The 22220-nt window shown below is 34.7% G+C and overlaps 1 protein-coding gene across 1 annotated transcript in view; it reads left to right on the forward strand.

Annotated features, from left to right (window-relative positions):
• Gabat (4-aminobutyrate aminotransferase) overlaps nucleotides 1-22220 on the forward strand; it is a 34544-nt gene that overhangs the window by 8042 nt on the left and 4282 nt on the right. The window contains exons 2-7 of the mRNA XM_069834944.1: nucleotides 1838-1971; nucleotides 8002-8169; nucleotides 11611-11691; nucleotides 12539-12737; nucleotides 16789-16961; nucleotides 18637-18774. Of these exons, the coding sequence (XP_069691045.1) occupies nucleotides 1838-1971; nucleotides 8002-8169; nucleotides 11611-11691; nucleotides 12539-12737; nucleotides 16789-16961; nucleotides 18637-18774 (893 nt within the window). The remainder of the gene's footprint in view (nucleotides 1-1837; nucleotides 1972-8001; nucleotides 8170-11610; nucleotides 11692-12538; nucleotides 12738-16788; nucleotides 16962-18636; nucleotides 18775-22220) is intronic.

Consider the following 22220-nt stretch of genomic DNA (forward strand, 5'->3'; position numbering starts at 1 on the left):
GGAAGATCGTTGATGTAAATGTTAAACCAGGTTGTACTCAATACTGCACCTTGTGGGAGGCCCATTTTTATTGCCCGGAATTTGGAAGTACTGTCATTGTATTTTGTGCGAGATCGTGCGTATTTGCTTGTTTTCCGCACAGAACCAATACGCGGTAAGTGTGAAATACCACTTCAGTATTCCCAACGTAACACACATAACAATTCCCTCTTATTACCGCTTAAGCGCGACATTCATTTTACTTTTTTAGGCTTTTAACATATTATTTTTAGAGACGTTTAACATAGTAATAATTATAAATTGGAAACTTACCACTGCAATTTCACCTAAATTGCAATGTTAATTATTGTTTTTAAATATTTGCAAAAATTAAGTAAAGTCTACTACTCCACGAAACTTATTGCATTCCTGATACAAGTAACATTAAGGAAGCCGTGAAAAAATCAACGAGATTCCAGATGCCGATGTTATTACTGCAATATGTTATATCAATAATATTGTTAAAATATTAAAATGAAAAATAAATCATTACATAACCTTACCGTTTGTTTTAAGTTCGCATTTATAGACTGGGGGGGGGGGGGAAGACAGACGTATATCGCGGCCTGCTGGAGTATAGTAAACACAGAAAACATTTTACAGCAACAATGTTGAAGAAAGATATTTTGGTGTTCCGAAGTTGGCGTCATTAAACAGAAACCAACATGGAGATTTCATTGCAACTAATTAGAAATTCGTCTTTCAGGTATGTAATAAACGATCTTCGCACAAAATAATGTACGATACACGAGCGGTATGTTTGTTTTCATGTTCTCGGAAATTAAAAAAGCTCAACTACGTTTCGCTTTTTCAATCTTTTCCTCGACCATGAAAACGTCAACATACCGCTCTTGTAACGTATATTACTATTGTAGCACAGAAACGCTGGGAAAGGAAGTGAGTGATCCAGTTTAACATGTTGTTTTGAATGCCTAGTTTTGTGAGTTTTTCGAGTAGATTATACCTCCATACTGAATCATATGCTTTTTCAAAATCAATGAAAACTGATAGCGTATCTTGATTTTTGTTGAAAGATTCTTTGACATCTTGGGATAGCTGAATTGTATTTTCTTTTGTAGATGGGTGTTGTCTGTTTCCTGTTTGTGCTGCTGTTAATATGTTATTACTTTCTAAGAACCAATTAACCTCGCTGAAATCATACGTTCTGCTGTTTTTGCAATGACACTTGTTAAAGGAATTGGTCTGTAATTATTTATGTCATCAGCTGTTTTGTCTTCTTTAGAATAGGGATAATTATTGCTTTTTTCCACTCTATAGGTACAGTAGAGGTTCATGATAAGTTAAATAATTTCAGTAGTGCATTTCTTCCCTTTTGTCCGAGATGTTTCAGAAATTCAACATGTAGTTTATCTGGTCCAGGAGATTTGTTATCTTTTAACTCGTGGATTGCAGAATTTAGTTCCCTTAAGGTGAATTCTTTGCTGAATATATCATTTGTTTGTTCTTGACACTTCTTAAATTTTTTAGATGTTTTTTAATCTGCCTTTGCTTCTTTTTAGCTTCAGGAGAAGGTTTGTGTTGAGAGCTATAATACTTATTAAAGGCTTCGGCAATAGAGCTGCTGGAAGTAAGCGTTTTCCCATTAAATTTGAGTGGTTCTTTCCTTGTTTCTTTCTGACATGTGATTTTACTTACATATCTGTATACTTTTTTTGCATCTTTTCTATAATCAACTTTTTCAATAAATTCACTGAATGCAGCTAATAGTGCATTGTGTCCATCCACTGATATTCAGTTAACTAATATGAATGTAGTTACATGAAATTTTCTATTTTAGGACTTCCTCAAAACACACGGTCCATAAGAGAGGCATCCACCGTGGTAGCAGGCGAGCCTGAAGGACCAACTGTGAAAACAGACATTCCTGGACCAAAGTCAAAACAGCTAATAGATGAACTGAGTACCATTCAGGTAAAATTTTAAGCACAGTATGAGTTTTCTTTAGCACATAATAATGCTGAATTTTTTCTTAATGTAAATATAGTATAAATAATTGATTAAATGGCGACCTTACTCGTGTTAATTATGTAGTGTACGAAAGATTCAACATGGTAAATGTAGTATTATTGCTTACAATTGAAAGTTCCTTAAAAGCTATTATTATATGTTAATTAGTTCACACTAATGTCAAGCGTAGCTTAAGGGTTTCTAGCATCAAATGATACAGTATATAGGTCTCGTTCTACACAGACTTCACCACACGATAATTTTTAATCTATTCGATTAATCGATTAAACGCATTTGATCGATTAATCGGATTTTAAAATGGATTGGGTAATTGGTTTGATTAATTGATTAAATAGACAGCTTTAATTATTATTGCATTTAGAAACTAGGGTTACAAATTGTTAACCGCATTTAAAGTATAATCTAATTTGAATGGAAAATAATAGAAGACTACAAGTGCGAATTAGATTGAAATCTTTTGTAATATTACGTGTGTCAACTATGACGAGAAAGATACTCGTGATGAAATTAGAACTTGCTATGCATGTCTCTTGCTTTTTGCACCCCTCCATTCTCACCATCGCTGTCAACTTTACTATCATTTGTATTTACTCTGTTGCTAACAGCATATCACTATGTGTCTTTCAAAACCATTAGCCTCTAAGAAACGAAAGTTTCGAGTAGTATGACAAGACTGTTTTTTTTTTTTTTTTTTTTTGCTGTGAATATGGTGAGAATATTATCTAATTTGTTCAAAAGTGATATGTGGAAAATTACAACACAATAATATACAAAAGGACATGATACTACATGTCATCCACAATATGAAACATTAAAGTGTAAGTAAATTATAATAATAATTAATAAGAATTATTGTATTATTTTGATCTGTAACTTCTATATTAGACTTCTCGTGTTACCTGCTACCAAGAGTACAGATTGGAGTACTAGCAGACCTGGGCGTAGAATTTGTCTCTATTTGTGAACAGTGGAATCTTTTACTTGTAATGTATAGTATCTACTACCTTGTATATCGATCAACAGCTTTACTTTCTTAGCTGATGTAAGTTGCCTTAGAATTTTTTCTGCTTTAAAACTCATCATCCTGGAGTGAAAAGCAAGCCCAAAATTAGTTTGTATGTAGTTACTGATAGTTTTATTCTGAAATTTATCATCTTTATATTATAATTGACACCCTAGTTAGTTAAATCCAGGCCACCGGCGTGGCTCAGTCAGTTAAGGTGCTTGCCTGCCAGTCTGAAGTTGGGCTTGGGCGCAGGTTCGATCCCAGCTTGGGCTGATTACCTGGTTGGGTTTTTTTTCGAGGTTTTCCCCGACTGTAAGGTGAATGTCAGGTAATCTATGGCGAATCCTCGGCCTCATCTCGCCAAATACCATTTCGCCATTACCAATCTCATCGACGTTAAATAACCTCGTAGTTCATACAGCTCGTTAAATAACCAACTAAAAAAATAGTTAAATCCATACAGATATTTATATATAATTAAAATAAATATACTCATATATGTGTGTGTGTGATCAATAATTATATTATATTACTAGCCGTACCTGTGCGCTCCTCTGCACCCATTAGAAATAAATATAAAGTAATTATTTAATTAAAATAGCACATTTGATCCCGGGAACATTCGTGTTTGATAGAAGGATAAATCGTTTATTATGTTACTTAATTTAAGTTGTATTAAAAGAATTAAAATGGGATCATTTTGATCCAGAGACCACTCATTTGGTCATAAAAATCATTTTAGGAAATACAGGAAACGAATGCTTATCAAGTTTTCTGTGCACAAGAAGCTATTTTAATCTTACCTGTCTTCGATTTGCTCAGAAGTTACTGTAATAACATTATAGCATTATGTCTATCTAGAGAAACTAAATTTCCAATGATGAATTAATAATTAATTATACAAATCGGTTAATTTAGCTTCCAATATTACTTCATACAAACACAGAAACATTCTCTATAGGCTACCATATGTTTCATAGCTTTCGATTGTTGTTGTCCAAGGCCCCTTATAGACGAAGTCATTTGTTTTTTATTTCATTACACCGCCTTAGATGGCGTTGTTATTGTAATTTTTAAACTCATTTATCTCATTAAATATCAATCCTATCAAAATTTTGCATGGAATAAAACTTATCGGAAATTATTTTTAAAGAAACTTTTGTTATGTAATATTTTTCATGAAAATTAATAATAAGGGAGATATTTCGATTTATTTAATTCAAGCCCCCTTATAACCCCCCTTTTAAATAAAATATTTTGAATGCCATATAGCCTAAATTGTAAGTTACAACGAACTTAATTTATATTCCAGTTTTCATATAAATCGGTTCAGCCATTATCGCGTGAAAAGGTAACAAACATCCAGACAGACAGACATAGAAACAAAAATTTCAAAAAAGCGATTTTCGGTTTCAGGGCGGCTAATTATATATGTTAGGACCAATTATTTTTGGAAAATCGAGAATTACCAGAAAAATTTCGGCTACAGATTTATTATTAGTATATAGTTCTGTTGTAGTTTATGCAGAAAAATCGTTCTCAAAATTGAAATTGATAAAGTTTTTTACGACTCATTGTACCATGAGAGATTATTGTTATTCGCAATTCTATCTATTGAAAGTAATTTCATTTCAGAATTGAAGTATATTTTATTGTAATAGTTGATTTTAATACTATTGCATCTGAAAGAATTAGATAAAATGATGTACCTGTACAATCTGTTCAATAAATATTTTATTACACTCTGTCGTGATTTAATTAGCTTAGAATTAAATATCTTTTTCTCCTCTATAACCTCATGTGTGATTCTACCTAAGTTACACAAACTTTAGGACCGCCTCTATGCACTTGTTTTATGAACTGGTTAATGTAGTAATTTCCAAATTAAAATAAATATATATATTTTATTCCATACAGATTCTTGAATATCTTTGAAAGTGCAATTGCACCCCAACTTTGGCTACTAGCAACAGGCATCTATTCCGTCGGATCCCGGCAAACTAGTCACTCATATCGAGTGCACCTCAGCACATGTGTGGATTTCGGTCCTGCGTTCATAGACATCTATGACGCAGTGCAGAGGGCGGCCACTAGAGGGAACCCAAGAGATGGAGCTTAATCTGAGACGATTCTAACCGGCGTCGGAGTTGTATCCGGTGTGGCTTAGTTGATAAAGCATCAGCACGTAGAGCTGAAAACCCTGGTTCAAATCCCGGCGCCGGAGAGAATTTTTCTCCGTTCCATTACTCTTTCATCTATAATAAACACCGATCAAAATACCCCTCATTTCTCGTGAAAAACAACAACTGAATAGACTACAGTGGACTATACTGGACTTTATATTGTCGGCAAAAAGCTGGATACGTTAAGAAGATTGATTGATTTGAAAGTGCAATGTGTAGAAACTTTATTAACGATGTTATTTGTTTCAGGTACCTAGCTCACTGTTATCGTAATTATGAAATTGTTTGCAGAAGATATTAGAAGTGTTTTATCAAAATTGTGTAAGATGCTTATTGATTTGATTTACTTTTTAGTAGCGCATTTTTAATCGTTCATTAAATAAAGATGTTTATAGAATTATTGCCATATTGCATAAATAAGATAAGGGAATGAGTAGTAAGAAGTGGAGTGATTTCTTATCTCACTTGGAAACCGTTTTCAAGGTGATGCATTAAAGTTACATTAAACTTCAGTTACTATGTCGTCTTGTTATTCTCTGCCTTGTTTTCGTTCGTGTTTATCGTATACTTCTCTTTCACTATTTCCTCTTCTTTCTCCTTTCTCTTGTCCTTCCTTTTCAATTGTTTTTATTTTTCATTATATTTCTCCTTTTTATTCTTCTTCTCATTCATCTTTTATTTTCATTCTTCTTCTCTGCTTTCCTCTTATCGAAATTAATTAAAATGCACTTTAATAATTCATTGATAAACACTCCTAAAACGAAAATGAGACACTTTTCCGCCTATGATACCGGTATACAAGTGATACTTAAAAATGAACAAACATTGGTTGAGAAATATGCTGTTCAGTTTAATAGTTTATACAAAGTTATGCAATATGATATGATATATGATGTTAGTTACATCAGTCGTGATAGCCCTTCACATTTCAATAGACAATGCTATCACTCCCTTGGATACGTATTCTGCTTACAATTTCTTTTTTATCATTCGACTATTACATATAAATGACCCTGATCACTTTTCTACCACTTCTCTCACCTCTGTTTCATCTCCCTTTTTTTTCTACTTACTCCCTCCCTTTCCCAAAGTTAAGCAATAAATAAATGGTGCATTACTTACTTATGGCTTTTAAGGATCCCGGAGGTTCATTGCCGTCCTCACATAAGTCTGCCATCGGTCCCTATTATTATTATTATTATTATTATTATTATTATTATTATTATTATTATTATTATTGTTGTTGTTATTATTGTTATTGTTGTTGTCATCGCCGTCGTCGTTGTCCAAATATTGAAACCCTATGTTACCCTTTGGTATATTAGGGTTGTAGTGTGTTACATGTGAAATACATTATGTAGAGATAATATACAATTTTAAAGAAGTAGTAATAAGCATGAGTCATAGTTACAGTATAAATACATTAATTAATAGACAGTAAAAAAATAGTAAATACATTACACAATAATTACATTAATTTAAAACAAAATTAAATACGTAAATTAGAAATTATAATCGAAGGTGAGTTTAATGATATTAAAACACTACATTTTCACTGTAGAAATAAAGATAACTTTTATAAATAATACTTAAAGATTCTATAAATCTCATTAACATCTTCAGTGTCACGCTCTATAATATAAGCTATTCAAGTCTAAATAATTAGTAAAAACATTATTACAACAATTCACATTACAAAAAATATAAGAAAGAATTTTAAATTATTGCAAGAATATGGCATAAATTTGCGTATTTATACATAATTTTACATCGGTCCCTATCCTGAGCAAGATTATTCTAGTCTCTTATCCTGAGCAAGATTATTCTAGTCTCTTATCCTGAGCAAGATTATTCTAGTCTCTTATCCTGAGCAAGATTATTCTAGTCTCTTATCCTGAGCAAGATTAATCCAGTCTCTACCATCATATCCCACCTCCCTCAAATCAATGTTGGATTTTTCACCTATAAGATAGTTGATGAAGCACTTTACTTAGTTGTATACATTTTTAAACCAAAAATAGTGAATTGTTTTTAAAGTAGGTGTGCAGTTGTTTGAACCACTTTATTGATCGATTGCAATTGCTTTCATGTGACATCTGGTGGAAGACAATGGACAATCAGTGCAAACCATTGAAAGTCAGTGTTAAAAGTACTTTTCACCTGCTAAGATATAGTCAGTTTTTAACACACTTGCTTAGCACTAAAAGATCTACTTTAAGGAATGGCTGTCTAAAAATATTTTATAGCAGTATGTTGTCAAATAATCCTGACTCTTGGGAAATCTAAAATTTCATTACCCTCCTTTGTAGGGTTAGGAACTTCCGCAGTAGCAGTGTGTAAAGAAATTGCTAGAGAAGTAGATGTATTGTAACCATTCTGGATCTGGTTAAGTGTAAGAGGTGTTATTGAACTCCAGATGTCTAATTAAAAAGTGGCGAGGGCCAATATTCTCCAGAAAAATGGTTCATTTAAACCTGGGAATTCCTTACCTGCTCCTGCGCGGAGTATATTATTGAAGAGTTATTAGGTGTAGATGACAGAGCGCTACAAAAAAAAAAATTGCCTTTTTTTTACTCGGAATATGGGACTAACCAAAAGTGTGGATAATCTGTAATAAAATAATTCTCAAACAAACGGTTATATTCACTTATGGTCTCGAGTATCAAAGCTCTAAAACAGGTATTGGTATTGGGTATCCAGTATCGAGAAAGTGTGATATGAACTCATCTCTAGAAATTATTGTTACAAACTTCGATATGAATATCGTGATTTTTTCTATTACAGCAAAGTGGAGCAGTGCAGTTGTTTGCGGATTATGAACGATCATTGGGCAACTATTTGGTAGATGTAGACGGAAATGTTCTTTTGGATGTATACACACAAATTTCGTCTATGCCTTTGGGATACAATCATCCGGAACTGTTACAATTGCTTAATAACCCAACAAATGTGGTAAGTAGAACAGTGAGAGAGAGAGTTATACAGTAGAAACTCTATTATCCATGGTAATAAAGGGCTGAACTGAGTGATTAATAGAAAACATTGGGTAATCCATATATAACAGATTTTATAAATTAAGTATACAATTCTTAAAGTTTCGTAATTATTTTCTCCGTGGTCTTGTGTTTAACATGGGTTTTTAATGGCCAAAGAAACTCCTTGTGATGGTTGTCTGCAGAAAGATAGGAATAGCAGAAATCTCGTGTTGTAGATTTACATATATTATACACTTTATCTTCGTCTTTTATTAGAGTGCGCATACTTGTAATGCCAATCTCGTATTCTGATGTGAGATAAGCTACAGTTTCTCCTTTCTCAAATCTCTAAATTATTTTCACCTTTTTTTTTTTTTTTTTTCGAAATTTAACACAAGTTTTCTTTTGACTCACGTGGAAGACTTTTGCATAAAAATTATACAGTACAGCAACTCGAACAGTAGGACAAGGACTGAATGATGCACGCGTTTGCAAATGTGTGGAAGTTCTTGGAGTAATTTTTTTGAAAACGGATAGTAGCAGTACAAGTTGGGAAAAACTTCTCCTCCCACAAGTAACAGTTTCTTTTCTGTTGCCGGCAGTTGCGGCATTCTTACTACATACTGTGTAACAATAAAGCATTGTAATAACCAGTGGCGTAGCGTTAATGTAAGCTAAAAAACTCAGCTTCCCCAGTTAATAACACCATAATAAACTTGCAGTTCATGAACAAAATGATTTATTAATTTTAATACAATTTATATTTACGCATTAAATGTTGCGATGCAGCAGCTCAGGATGATTTGTGATGCAGCAGTAAATATGAAGCCTGCACACACCAACTTCCAATCCCCTCCACTGCACCATACAAGCAGACTCGTTTCTTTCACGCATTCTTCTGTGTAAGCTACCCCGCAGATTTTCCATCCCTTTCTAACTAAATTACCCTGGTCGCAAGGCTCGCAAGAAGCTAGCTTTGACATTGGAAAGAATTTACCTTCCAAGTTATCCCTTTCGTGAGTTGTGTTCAGTTGAAGTGTTAGTGTGTATTGTGGGTGATGTAATAAATAATGAGTGAAATAACAGTTCCTGACACTAATTTATGTAGTCGAAAATAATCTTTTGATAAAGATTTTAACGTTGATTGACGTAATTATATTTACACTGTATCTATTGACCATTAATATTGTGATTTCTCTAAATATGACATGGAGTGACCTAATGTTAAATTATACGTATATATGTCCATTTGTTAGAGATATGTGTAAACCATGAAATCATATTTTATTACCATTTGAGGTGATGCCTTATTGCTGTTACTTATGAGGTTCCAACCAATCTTTGAACTGCTGACTTGACATTGACTACTATTTATTTTAAGACTATATTTTTGCAATATGTTTCCTCATACATGAAAGACAACTTGAGTTAGCTTCCCCTGGTCAAAATTTCATGCTCTGCCACTGGTAATAACCCTCTCTGGAATAAATACGTAATAACTTAATATAATGTACAGTATTTTCTTTCACAATGCAGGCGTAGTGTGTAGACAGAGATAACAGTTTTTAAACAGTTCCTTGTCCTTGAGAGAAGATAGGTGGATGGAGACAGACAGCTCTCGTGATGATAGCGAAAGTTGCATATCTCTATTAGTTAAGGGGAGTTGGTCATTATCGCATGCAAAATAATGGTAAAAATAGCCTCTCTTCAAGCAGTCATAAATATAATACTATTTATCACAGCTCTTTCATTTTTAGTGATATATGTATACACATTAAGCTTTGAAATGAAAAAGAATGGCTATTCTAGAGTAAATCTTTATCCTTAAATTATTTTTTTTAATTAAGCACAATTTTTTATAAATCCACTACATGTCTGTGATTAGGTACATTCTATTCACTTATTATAGCACATATTGAATTGAAAATTTGACCACTTACTGGTAATAGATACTAAAACATATCCTACTAAAATTATTCATGTATCTATAATATTATGGGCATAGGGCTTATAGCAATCATCACAATCAATAAATTAAAAAGGAATTGAAGATTAGTATAAGCCGTATGCCCATAATATTACAGATATTTTAATAATTTTAGTAGGGTATGTTTTAGTATCTATTAGCAGTAAGTGGCCAAAATTTTAATTCAATGTGTGCTATGATAAGTGTGTAGAGTGTACCTAATCACAGGTATGTAGTGAATTTGTATAAAAAATATGATTAAATTAAAAAATTAATTTAAGGGTAAGATTTACACTAGATTAACCATTCTTCTTTCATTTTAAAGCTTAATGTGTATACATATATCACTAAAAAAAATGAAAGAGCTGTGATAAATACGAGTAGTATTACAATTCTGACCGCTTGAAGATAGGATATTTTTACCATTACTTTGCATGCGATAACGTCCAATTCCCCTTAAAAGTAAAAACAGATCAGAGCTGAAAAATAAATGTTACTTTAAAATTGAAGTTTGTGGTGAATTAATGTAATTTATTATAAAACCATCTTATTATATTCTTGATTTTAGAATTTCTCTTCATGATGTAGATATAACAATTAGAACAGTATAAGGAACATTATTATTAATTGCCCTATGAATATGTCACAAGGATGATAAACATAGCAAACCAGCAGGCTGCTTTATACTGTAGTTAGTAGTGTTTTATGTTTGTTATTGAAAGTATTAATTTTATAACATAAACTTTTGAAGCAGCCTATGTTTTTATTATAATACATCTACGACCATGAATGATGCTGGTAAATAGGAAAGTCCAAAAAAAAAAAAAAAAGTTTTAACCACTTTCGATTTTCAGAGGTTTTCAGAAAAGGCAAAAAACGAAATGAAATTGACTGTGGACTACCACCTTATGAACATGAAGAAAACTGTATGACTTGAGGCTTTCCCGGCGTTTGATGTAGAATAACTCTTCTCGGGTTCTCAGCCAGGTGAGTTGGAGATTAGCTTCCAAGCTTTCGACGGCTAGCTCTGCCATCTTCTTCACTTCACTTCGTCCCTGAAGAAGATGGCAGAGCTAGCCGTCGAAAGCTTGGAAGCTAATCTCCAACTCACCTGGCTGAGAACCCGAGAAGAGTTATTCTATGAAGAAAACTGCTAACCATAGAGGTAGTTGCCCATGTTATCTAGGCAGCTGTTCATGAAAATAACATTATTTTGAATTCTGAAGTGCCACAACAATGAAATTGACTTCCAACCTTGTAGATTCTCATATACTAGTGAGAGTTAAAGTATCAGCTTTTGTGACCTGATAGAGCAGCCTTTTCTTATTAAGAATCCAATAATAGCAAAAATGGACACCAGCCCTTAAGTGAAATAAAGTACGAAGTAGATCAAAGAATGCCTTTTTAATTACAATAAGCAGTTTTAAATTCAGTACATGCATTGTCTTTCAGAAAACAATAGTGAATCGACCGGCTTTGGGTGTGTTCCCTGGATCTGACTGGCCCAATAAACTGAAGAATGTTTTGTTACAGGTAATAATTGTCTTTGTAATTAATAATTATTAATAGATTATTTTTCTGTCTGCATGCATGGGTTGATTTTGTCAAATTGAAATGTATTTTTTCTCAACATTGGGACTAGAAAGGTATATGTATTGCTAGCCTCATGCTGTGAACAACATTACCAATCATGAACAAACCTCAACTATTATAACAGGAAACCAGAAGATAGACGAGAACTCACTAAAATTCAGAGGATGATGGAAATGACATCGAAACTAATCAATCTGGTAAAATAACACCACAAATTAAGTGTTAATGCAGTGAAGTTGTTATCAATTTATTTTAAATACTACCGGTAACTTAATAGTTCTTCAGCGTAAATTTTTATTTTTGCCATAACTTCCATTCAAACCACTTATGAAATGAATTTCAGACAGCTCTTTCCTAGGAATAAAGAAACCAGGTAACATGTGATATCTATATTCTATACTACTGCTTCTATTTATTACTTCTGCTACTACTACTGCTCTGCAAAAAACGAGTGAAATCCCTGGTAGAATTCTGTGAATAATGAACAACGTGAACAATTAGAGGGAAATCCCTGGTAGAACACTGAGAATAAACAATGTGAGCAAACAGAGTGCTAAGTTCAATGTGCGAAACTGATATCTTATGTAACTTAATTACCTTATGCACGACTTGTGCGCATTTATTCTATTATTATATTCTATACTCCCATGTTGTGACATGTGAATACGGGAAATTTTAAAGTCCTGGTAATAGCATGAAAGCTTTTTTAATATATATTTTAAACAAATATACGTAATAAAATAATCCAGAGCGATTTATATGTAAATATCTTTTTCTCTAAAAATAGGTTGCCCCTCCTGGTTTGAATCAAGTCACAACAATGATGTGTGGCTCGTGCTCCAATGAGAATGCATACAAAAATATATTCATTTGGTATCAACGAAACCAACGAGGTGTTACGAACGAATTTTCAAAGGAAGAAATAGACTCATGTATGCTGAATCAGTCTCCTGGATCCCCGCCACTTTCAATCATGTCCTTCCATGGTAAGTGCTGATGTGTAAAATTCGAATAGTTAATGTGCATGAATGTAACTCTTTATTGTGGGATTTAAAGTAAGTTTTAAGTTAGGTTTACTCTTTCGTTTCTAATTTAAGCATATTCATTCTTCAGTTAGAGCAGTGTTTCTCAAACTTCTTTGAAGTGGGGACCACTTTTTTAAGACAGAACAGTTCCGCAGACCACCTTACTCTTGTTCCCATCGAAAGCAAATTTATCATTTTTGTAGTATATTTTAATATGAATATACAGTAGCGTGCAAATTAATCCGAACAACATAATTACTTATGCAAAAACATTCGAACGGGATAAAAAAAGGATCTAAGACATATCTCAGTAATCTATGTGGCCTCCCTTGTTCCTAATAATAGCTTTGAGACGATTTGGCATGGATTCCACTAATTTCCCACAAATATTCTTAATTTCTTCATCGCGAAACTATACACCAATGAGAGCAGAAATCATCTTCTCCTTTGTAGAACAATCCATTTTTTGCATTCTTCTTTTGCAATTTGACCACAAGTTCTCAATGGGGTTGATGTCGGGTGAGTTGCCTGGCCAGGGGAGTACCTGAATATTCTTCTTGTTGAAGAATTCTGTAGTTTTTCGAGACGTATGGCATGGTGCCAGGTCTTGTTGGAACACACCTATGCCATCCGGAAATGATTTTTGCAGCTGGGGTACGATTCTGGTTTCCAATAAGTGAATATATTTGTCAGAATTCATCATTCCCTTGATAGGTATTAATGCTCCAGGCCCTTCATGTGTAAAACAACCCCAAAACATTACTTTAGGGAGGTATTTGGGTTCTTGTTGGAGATGAGCTGCTGTTACTTTTTTGGATCCTTTCCGTACGTAAGAAACATGGTGGCCGTGGACCTCGAAATGAGACTCATCGGAAAAAAGTACATTCTTCCAGTCATTCACTGTCCAGTGTTGATGTAATTTTGCCCACATTAAGCGTTTTTTGCACATAACAGGGGTTAGCAGTTGCTTCTTAATAGGCTTACGAGCCCTTCGTCCAACTTCCAAAAGCCTACGCTGCACTGTTGTGACGTGAATATTCACCCCAGTGGTAGGCATTAACTCGCGGGTTAAGTCGACAGCAGTTAGTCTAGGATTTAATTTACTTTTCTTGACAATTAAACGATCATCTGCAGGTGAAGTCTTCCTTTTCCGGCCACAGTTTCCTTTTTTCTGGGGTGTGATGGATCCAGTCTCCCTGTATCGTTTCATGATCGAATTAACAGTAGCCAAACCGATGTGACATTCTGCAGCAATTTGCCTCTGTGTCATAGAAGAATGCTCTGCTAATGTTATAATTTTAGACCGTTTTCGTGGAGTTGTATCCATTTGTGAAGACGACAGAATGTACACAGGATTACAGTATTAAGTCTTCAACACAACTGAAATGCTTATAAGTACAAAACGACAGGCAAAATGTCACATATTATAAAAAAAATAATGACAGACCTTCAACAATGGAATTACACGTACTACAGATGTCAATTAAAGCGGTATGAGCAGCTGTGAGGCCAACAATGACAGAAAATGTAAAAATATGTCGTGTTCGGATTAATTTGCACACTACTGTACTTAACTTTTAAAATAGAATTAATTAATTAATTAAAATTAATTAAATTAATTTTATATTAGTATTAACTAATTAAGCTAACGTTAATAGAAGAAAATTCATTTTTGTTTCTTTAATAATTCAAAGCTATTAGAGTTTAGATAATCTGTAACTTATTAACTAAAAAAAAATAACTAAATGTTGGTACTAACATTAATGAAATGGATAAGCCTGCCGATTCTTGAACAGTTGTTCTATATTTGGACATATGCTTGTAAGCTTAAGTCGGAGATCGTCACATACATCGAGTCGATTTCGGTAGCCTACTTTGTTTTTATTAGAGAGTGATGAAAACCCTTTCTCACACAGATACGTAGAAGCAAACTGAATTATAATCTCTAAAGCACCGTTGTACAGTTCACTATATTCTCTTTTCACTTTAAGTCCAGTCTCATTCGAGAGTTCGGTAGCCTACTTTGTTTTTATTAGAGAGTGATGAAAACCCTTTCTCACACAGATACGTAGAAGCAAACTGAATTATAATCTCTAAAGCACTGTTGTACAGTTCACTATATTCTCTTTTCACTTGTGATGCGGTCCAGAAATTAACCATACCTTCCGCTTGGAATTTCATTTTAAGTCCAGTCTCATTCGAGAGTTCAATTAACTGTTCTCTTTCACTCAATAAAAGTTTGTTAGTTTCAACATCACAATGAAAGTGATCACGAACCCATGAAAATTCGTCATATTTAGTTGGAAAATAAGTTTCAAATTGTGACCTCAGAGTTGTATTATTTGTGTACGACGTACAGTACGTGACCATGTCAGTATGCAGACTGGGTGTCGGCCAAACTATTAAGAAAATCATAAATACATGAAAAGGTTCGGTCCTCTTATGAATTTGGGTGGTCCTGGGCTGGGTTATAGGGGCGGCGCCAGATGTGCAGGGAAAAGATGGCGAGAAACACCACGTTCATAGTGCTTTAAATTCCTCTTTTGATGTTGAGAGTAGACGGATAGAGTAATAAATTTCATGAGATGTCAGTACTGGGAGAAAAAGTGAAAGGTGATTGCCACGTGTCATTTCTAAACTCTGAGATTTTCAGCTATAGAGTGATATGCAATTAGTTTGAATTTTAATTTTTCTTCTGCCTTTTTTGAAGGACAATAAGGGCAGACCTCGAGGACCACAGGTGGTCTGCGGACCATAGTTTGAGAAACGCTGAGTTAGGGGATGCATGAGCAATGTTACAAGAGACAAAGTCGGTAAAATAATAGTTCAAATGAATTAAAATTCTGTCACGTGTTTGCCATTGCATCCCTACTAACGAACAGAGGGGGAAACGAGATCACGGACAAGTGGGCCAGAGCTTCAGGGTGATGAGGCTGTGGTAAAGAAAAGAAAGAGTAGTGTTCATTAACATTGGTTTATAATATAAATTGTTGTTGTTGTTTGTTGTTGTTTGTTGTTTTCTAATGCCAGGCATTTGACAATAAAGTCATTTGACCTCTTGCACTCCAATATTTTTCAAAGATATTATCATGGCCAGCCACTGAAGCACAGATTTAAGAGAAAATGGCAAGTTGTAGCCGATTTAAGTGAACACCATATTTTAACGTTTTGGTGGCTACTTCATTCACACACAACCCCCAGAATGTCTGGAGGACCACACCTGCTGTTGCTCGACTGGTCCACTGGACCTAGCTGGGAGATCTTGTTAATCACCAGCTTTCCCTCCTTAAGCCACTGGAGGACGATTTTAGTGCCATAGCAGGTCAGCACTAGGAACAGAAAAGTAGAAAGAGGAGAAGGAAAGTGAAATGAACCCCTAGGCCTCAAATGCTCTAATGCCATCGGGGTCGAAGAAAGTAAGAGTTCAGTCAGAGGACTGGATAGGAAAGGGTAAAGAGGGAATTAGGTATGGAATAGAGGAAAATTATACCAAATTCAGTCATTAATTCATCAAGCTGACCAGTGCTAATTGATGAGTAGCCCCTCCCTTTAGTTCAGCTCGTAAAATTATGCTTACTAAATGCTTATAATATATATGTAAAGTGTTTTTCCACTGACATGCTGGTTAGGGGAAGCAATAGTGTCACGTTAGAAAGTGAAAAGTTATCGAAACCTCGATCTGGGAGTTCGATGTAAGGCATGGTGAGGTTGAAGACATAATGTCATTGGGCTGAAGATACTGGATGAGAGTAGTACTGGGACTACCTGGTTAGAGACAATGCTGGCCCTCAGGGTACAGTGTAGGAGAACTTTAGAAAGATGGAGTCTGGATTCGAGATTAGCCCTCTTTGAGATCACAGAAGTCTGCTTCTGGTATATATTGTTGTTTGTCATTTTTCAAATATATAATGATATGCTTATTGATGTTTATGATAATTTGCTTCATCTGTATGAGTGCTTGAAAATCTACAGCGTGATTAAAACATTAATTTAGAATGTTACTATGATACAGGAGCATTTCATGGGCGCACTTTGGGTGTTCTTTCAACTACACATTCGAAGTACATACACAAGATGGACATTCCCGCATTTGACTGGCCTATTGCATCGTTTCCACAATATAAATATCCTCTGGAGGAGAATAAACGTGAAAATGAAGCTGAGGACAAACGTTGTCTAGCTGAGGTACAAGAACACAAAACCTACATAGTTACTGTCTTTATCGTCTTGTTTTGTTTCTTTTTCTTCTTCTTCTTCCCTTCCTAACCAATGTAATCTTATTCTTTCTTAGACTATTTCACGCATTGTTTTCTCTATGTGTGTTGTCTTTTTTTCTTGTTTAATATTTGCCTTGTTTTGAGTGAAAAAAGTGGATTTTCAGTCTGTAGGATTATGCATCCTAAATGTGTTGCTTGAAGTCTGAATATTGATGGCAATAATTTTCCACTGTCGGTCATGTTGAAAATGTAAATGGGTAATAAGATTGCCACTTGAATTGACCAATAAGAGCAGTAAGTAGTTGATTTTTATTCAAAATGAATCTAATTTAACATAATCAGGCTGTCAGGTGAAATTTATTGTGTGGTGTAATATCTCGTAAAAAATCTTTTAACCCAAATTTTCATTGCTTACTGTCGGCAGGTTATTCAATTTAATTTATTGCATTCCATAGCTCAGCAGTCATCGGCACAGTGCACCCTCGGGCTAGTGTCTCTTACACACAGATAAGAGACTGCACTAGTGTGCATTCGTGCCTGCTGGCAGGTATGCTTTCTGCCTCTCCCTTCTGCACGTCGGCGCATATTGCAATACACTGCTTACCCATTACCCATTTCAGCGGATGCTGATGACCACTGCCATAGATCTTACATCAGTATTGTAGTTTTGAAATGTGAAGCAAGAAAAAAATATATATATTATTATCCAATGGCAGGATTTGACATTGACATAATTTTCCTTCTAGCTTCTCACTGCAGATGCACCATATCTCCCTTTTGTTGTTTTGTGAGGTTCAATTTGCTGCAAATTAGTAGGTGTTCCTCGGTCATGTCACTGTTGGGCTCACCACACAGAAGACATGCTGGCGATTGAAGAATCTTGATCTCGTGAAGATGACGAGCAAGGCAATCGTGTCCAGACCCAAGGCAGAACAGGTCCACTGACTCTTGATGATCTTTCCATATAGTTCCCGAATGTTTTCCCATTTCTTGCCTTTGCTGCATTCTCATGATCTTGCTGATTTTTTAAGGCTGTTTTTGTTTCTTGAATCTTTCTTCTGAGGATGGTGGTGCTATTTATAAACTATGGTTTCTGTGATCCTTTTTTTTGGCCAGTTGATGTGCTGTTTCATTACCCTCTATGCCTTCGTTTGGTGGTACCCATTGGAGGTATATTATTACTTTGCTTTCATAGGAATGCTAATAGTTTGCGGCATTCATTTATAGTTGGATTATCAGTTGTGTAATTGCTGCTTGAATTGCTGCTTTTGAATCTATGGGTAACACAGCTTTAGTGAACATTTGTATTCTGAGAATGACATTGTGTAGAGCAATCTCTATTGCTTTAATTCCTCCATCAAAGGTTGCCTTGTTACTTCCTACAGCATGGTTTATCTCCAAGAGCGTTTGTATAAAACTTTTTTTTTTGCAAAATTTAACTTTTATAAATTATGAGTAATATTCCATACTTTTGAATGCATGCGCAGTATGTGTGTGAGCGTGCGTACGTGCGTGTGCGCGCTTATATATATATATATATATATATCTTGCCTGGACATTGTTACTCGCTTTCACAGTAAGTTCAGTACCAATACCAGTACAGAAAATTCAAGCCTGTATGGTTATATTCTTGAATTTTTCAGGTAGAAGACTTGTTTTCCCAGTTCAAGAAAAGGAATAAGCCAGTGGCTGGAGTAGTTGTGGAGCCCATTCAGTCTGAAGGTGGGGACAATGAAGCCTCACCATACTTCTTCCAGGAACTGCAGAAAATTACTAAGAAGGTAACATGTACGATGTACTTCACATCAGTGGCGAAGAAAGAGAGATTATTGCTATTGTGTCCATTGGCCATGGTCATGGAGGAAAATAGACATCCATCATCAGTAATCCATGGTTGGGTAGCCTACGTAATTTTTCCTCTGCTTCCTAACGTAAAAAAAAATGAATAAATAATAAATTCCACATAGCTATTGTTATCTCCTGCCAGTTTTTGAAAAGTTACGTTCTTTGTTAAGAGTTTTCCTTTGGGAGGGTTTTGTTGCATATTTGTATATGTTTGCACAGACTTCTTAGCAATTAGTGAAGTAATAAAATGGCGTATCAACAATGGAAATACAGTCCACATATTTATTTATTTATTTAATCCACTCAACAATGTAATTACAGAGTAGAGAAAAAAATAACAGTAGTAATATATATATATATATATATATATACCGTAAAGTGGGGTGACTTTGAACGCTGAGGTGACTTTGAACAGTAAGTTAGCGACTTTCTAAATTAAATGCTGTACCCAATTGCGAAAAAACCGTTTAAATTGTCAATAAATTAGTTCAGTTTTTTCGCAATTGGGTACAGGATTTAATTTAGAAAGGCGCTAAATTGCTGTTCAATATCACCTCGGCGTTCAAAGTCACCCCACTTTACGGTATAATATATATATATATATATATATAATGGTAATTTAAACTTAAACAGTTATAATCCAATACTACTCAACAAATGATATCAAGCAAATATTACATGTAAATCTCGGTAAACAAAAACAAAAGTATTTACAGTATGAAGAAAACTTAGATTATATTAAAGTAATAAAGCCAGTAATGAAATGCAAATAACTAGTCACAGATTAGTAAGAATAATACAATAACTGATGAGAGACTAGACCTACGTTAAGTCAGAATTAGGAGTGAGTTAGTAATGATAATTGGTATGAAATAATTTAAGAAAGAAGACCAAAACTACAATATGCAAATCAGTTAAGATCTATTTATTAGCAAAATACTTCTGGAGTGTTTTGAAAACTACCGGTATTTATTTCTCTCAAGAGTGTGGCTCTATTCTGAAAGATGTCAATATTGCTCAGTTTATTATGGGAGGAACAGATTCTAATAAGTGGAGAGTACTTGTAATAACATGTCCTAGCATAGTTTATATTAAATGTTTTACTGGTCCTACAGTTCTCTCTTGGTACATGTATTGCTATCCTGGACAGTAGATGACTATTTACAGAACTTGTTAATAAATTATGGAAGCATTTTATATCAATATTATTTCTTCTGTGTTGCAAACTTTCAAAATTAAAGAGAGACAAAGAGATGAGTACGAAATACTACTTTCATTGTTTCAGGAGGGATAGTAACCAAATGATTTAAGAAACAAAAATCTAATGATTCTCTTTTGAACACTTTCAATTTTGTTAATATATTTAATTTGATAGGGGTTCCATACAGTACTGCAATATTCAAGTTTTGATCTAACTAGTGAACAAAATAGAATTTTTAAACTATCTTGAGAGGAGAATTTTGTGGTATGTCTATAGATAAATCCTAGAAGTTTAAGTGACTGAGACACAACTTCCAAGCTGCTTTTCACTGCGTAACTGCTAAATATAACCTTCTCCCATTAGCAATAGAGGCAAAGAACTTACTTCACAAACCTCACTTGGGTCTGTGGCCATAATGGTAAAAGGGGAAATAAAAGAGCTGTTGAAATAGCCAAGTATTACAAAACTTTGTGGTGTATATAGATCTGTCTTGCAGTAAAATTTGTTCCTGAGGCCCAAAATGTTTTGGCCGGGTCTGGCTTCTGTATTTCGTATGTTTCTGAGGGTTTTGAGGTTGCACTCGAAAAGCTATAACTGAGGCGCATTTCTCGTGGCCTTGTGGTCTAGCAGGTATTCACCCCAGCCATCAGCCTTCTGAGACCGGTTTTTGTCAATGTCGGTCTCAAGGGTGGGATGAGGTAAAATTAGCAGTGGCGACTCCTTTCCTTAAATAAGTCATAAATAACGTAAAAATTTTCTCTCTCTAACAGGCACGAGTCCACACCTGTGAAGTAATGGTCAGCGCATCTGGCCGTGAAACCAGGTGGCCAGGGTTCGAATCCCAGTCGGGACAAGTTACCTGGTTGAGGTTTTTTCCGGGGTTTTCCCTCAACCCAATACGAGCAAATGCTGGGTAACTTTCGGTGCTGAACCCAGGACTCATTTCACCGGCATTATCACCTTCATTTCATTCAGACACTAAATAACCTAGATGTTGATAAAGCGTCTTAAAATAACCCCCCAAAAAAAAAAAACAGGCACGAGCTCACACGTAATTGATTGCTCTTGTCCACGTTTTAATGACGATGAACTGTCATGTTCAAGAAAACTACAACTATAAAAGCCTGAAATAGAACTACCAGTACTGATACTAAACACTTTATTTAATTTTATGATGCTGGGTAACTTTCGGTGCTGGACCCCGGATTCATTTCACCGGCATTATCACCTTCATATCATTCAGACGCTAAATAACCTAGATGTTGATACAGCGTCGTAAAATAACCCAATAAAAAAAATTTAATTTTATGGTGGGAACTACATTTGATTTTAGCTTAGGTCCACGTAGTTTTTCTTTTGGTATTAAATTTAACTTTAAACACTGTGATTCGTCAAAGTCGTTAGTAGTGAAATACAATGGACATAATGTACAGTATTGGCAACAAAATCCGGACCGACCTTTGTAGCTGATTTCAGAGCCTTGTTCACTCCAGAGCACGATAGACTGATAAGACTTTCGTGGTTCGAATCCTGCCTGGGAAGGAAACTTTTTTTTGTTCCTTATTCAAATTTATTCCCAATACTTTTTGATTGCTGGTAAAATTCATGTTCTGGGAATAATAAGTTAATTAAGTAGTAAAATATCGCTGCAATCGAAAAGTATTGGGAATAAATTTGAATAAGGAACAAAAAAAGTTTCCTTCTCAGACAGGATTCGAACCACGAAAGTCTTAGTTACCAGTCTGTCATGCTCTGGAGTGAACAAGGCTCTGAAATGAGCTACAAGGGTCTGTCCAGTTCTTTGTGCCACTACTGTACTTCCTGGTACGGGGTTAAAATTTTTCTTTTTACAGTACTGTAATCACACTTTGAACCACCGAATCAATTCGATGAGGGAAGGTGTGAGAAAATATACCGTTTTCCCAATTACTCTTTTCTCTTGTTGAATTACTGCACCCATATACACTACAAGAGTGCATTTTATTAATTTAATAAAAGATTAATTATGTGAAAACACAACATTCTTTAGCACTAGCACACCACAATTACATCTCGTGCCTCTGCTTGAGAGACTAATGCTTACCGCTATGAGGTCAGGTGAGCTGAATGACGTCACCCTTGAATCTTTCCCCAAGTGATTACTATTGAATGAAGTGATGTAGAACAAAATAAAAATATTGT

The sequence above is a fragment of the Periplaneta americana genome, chromosome 1, assembly GCF_040183065.1.
Source record: "Periplaneta americana isolate PAMFEO1 chromosome 1, P.americana_PAMFEO1_priV1, whole genome shotgun sequence".
In the NCBI taxonomy this organism is placed as follows: domain Eukaryota; kingdom Metazoa; phylum Arthropoda; class Insecta; order Blattodea; family Blattidae; genus Periplaneta; species Periplaneta americana.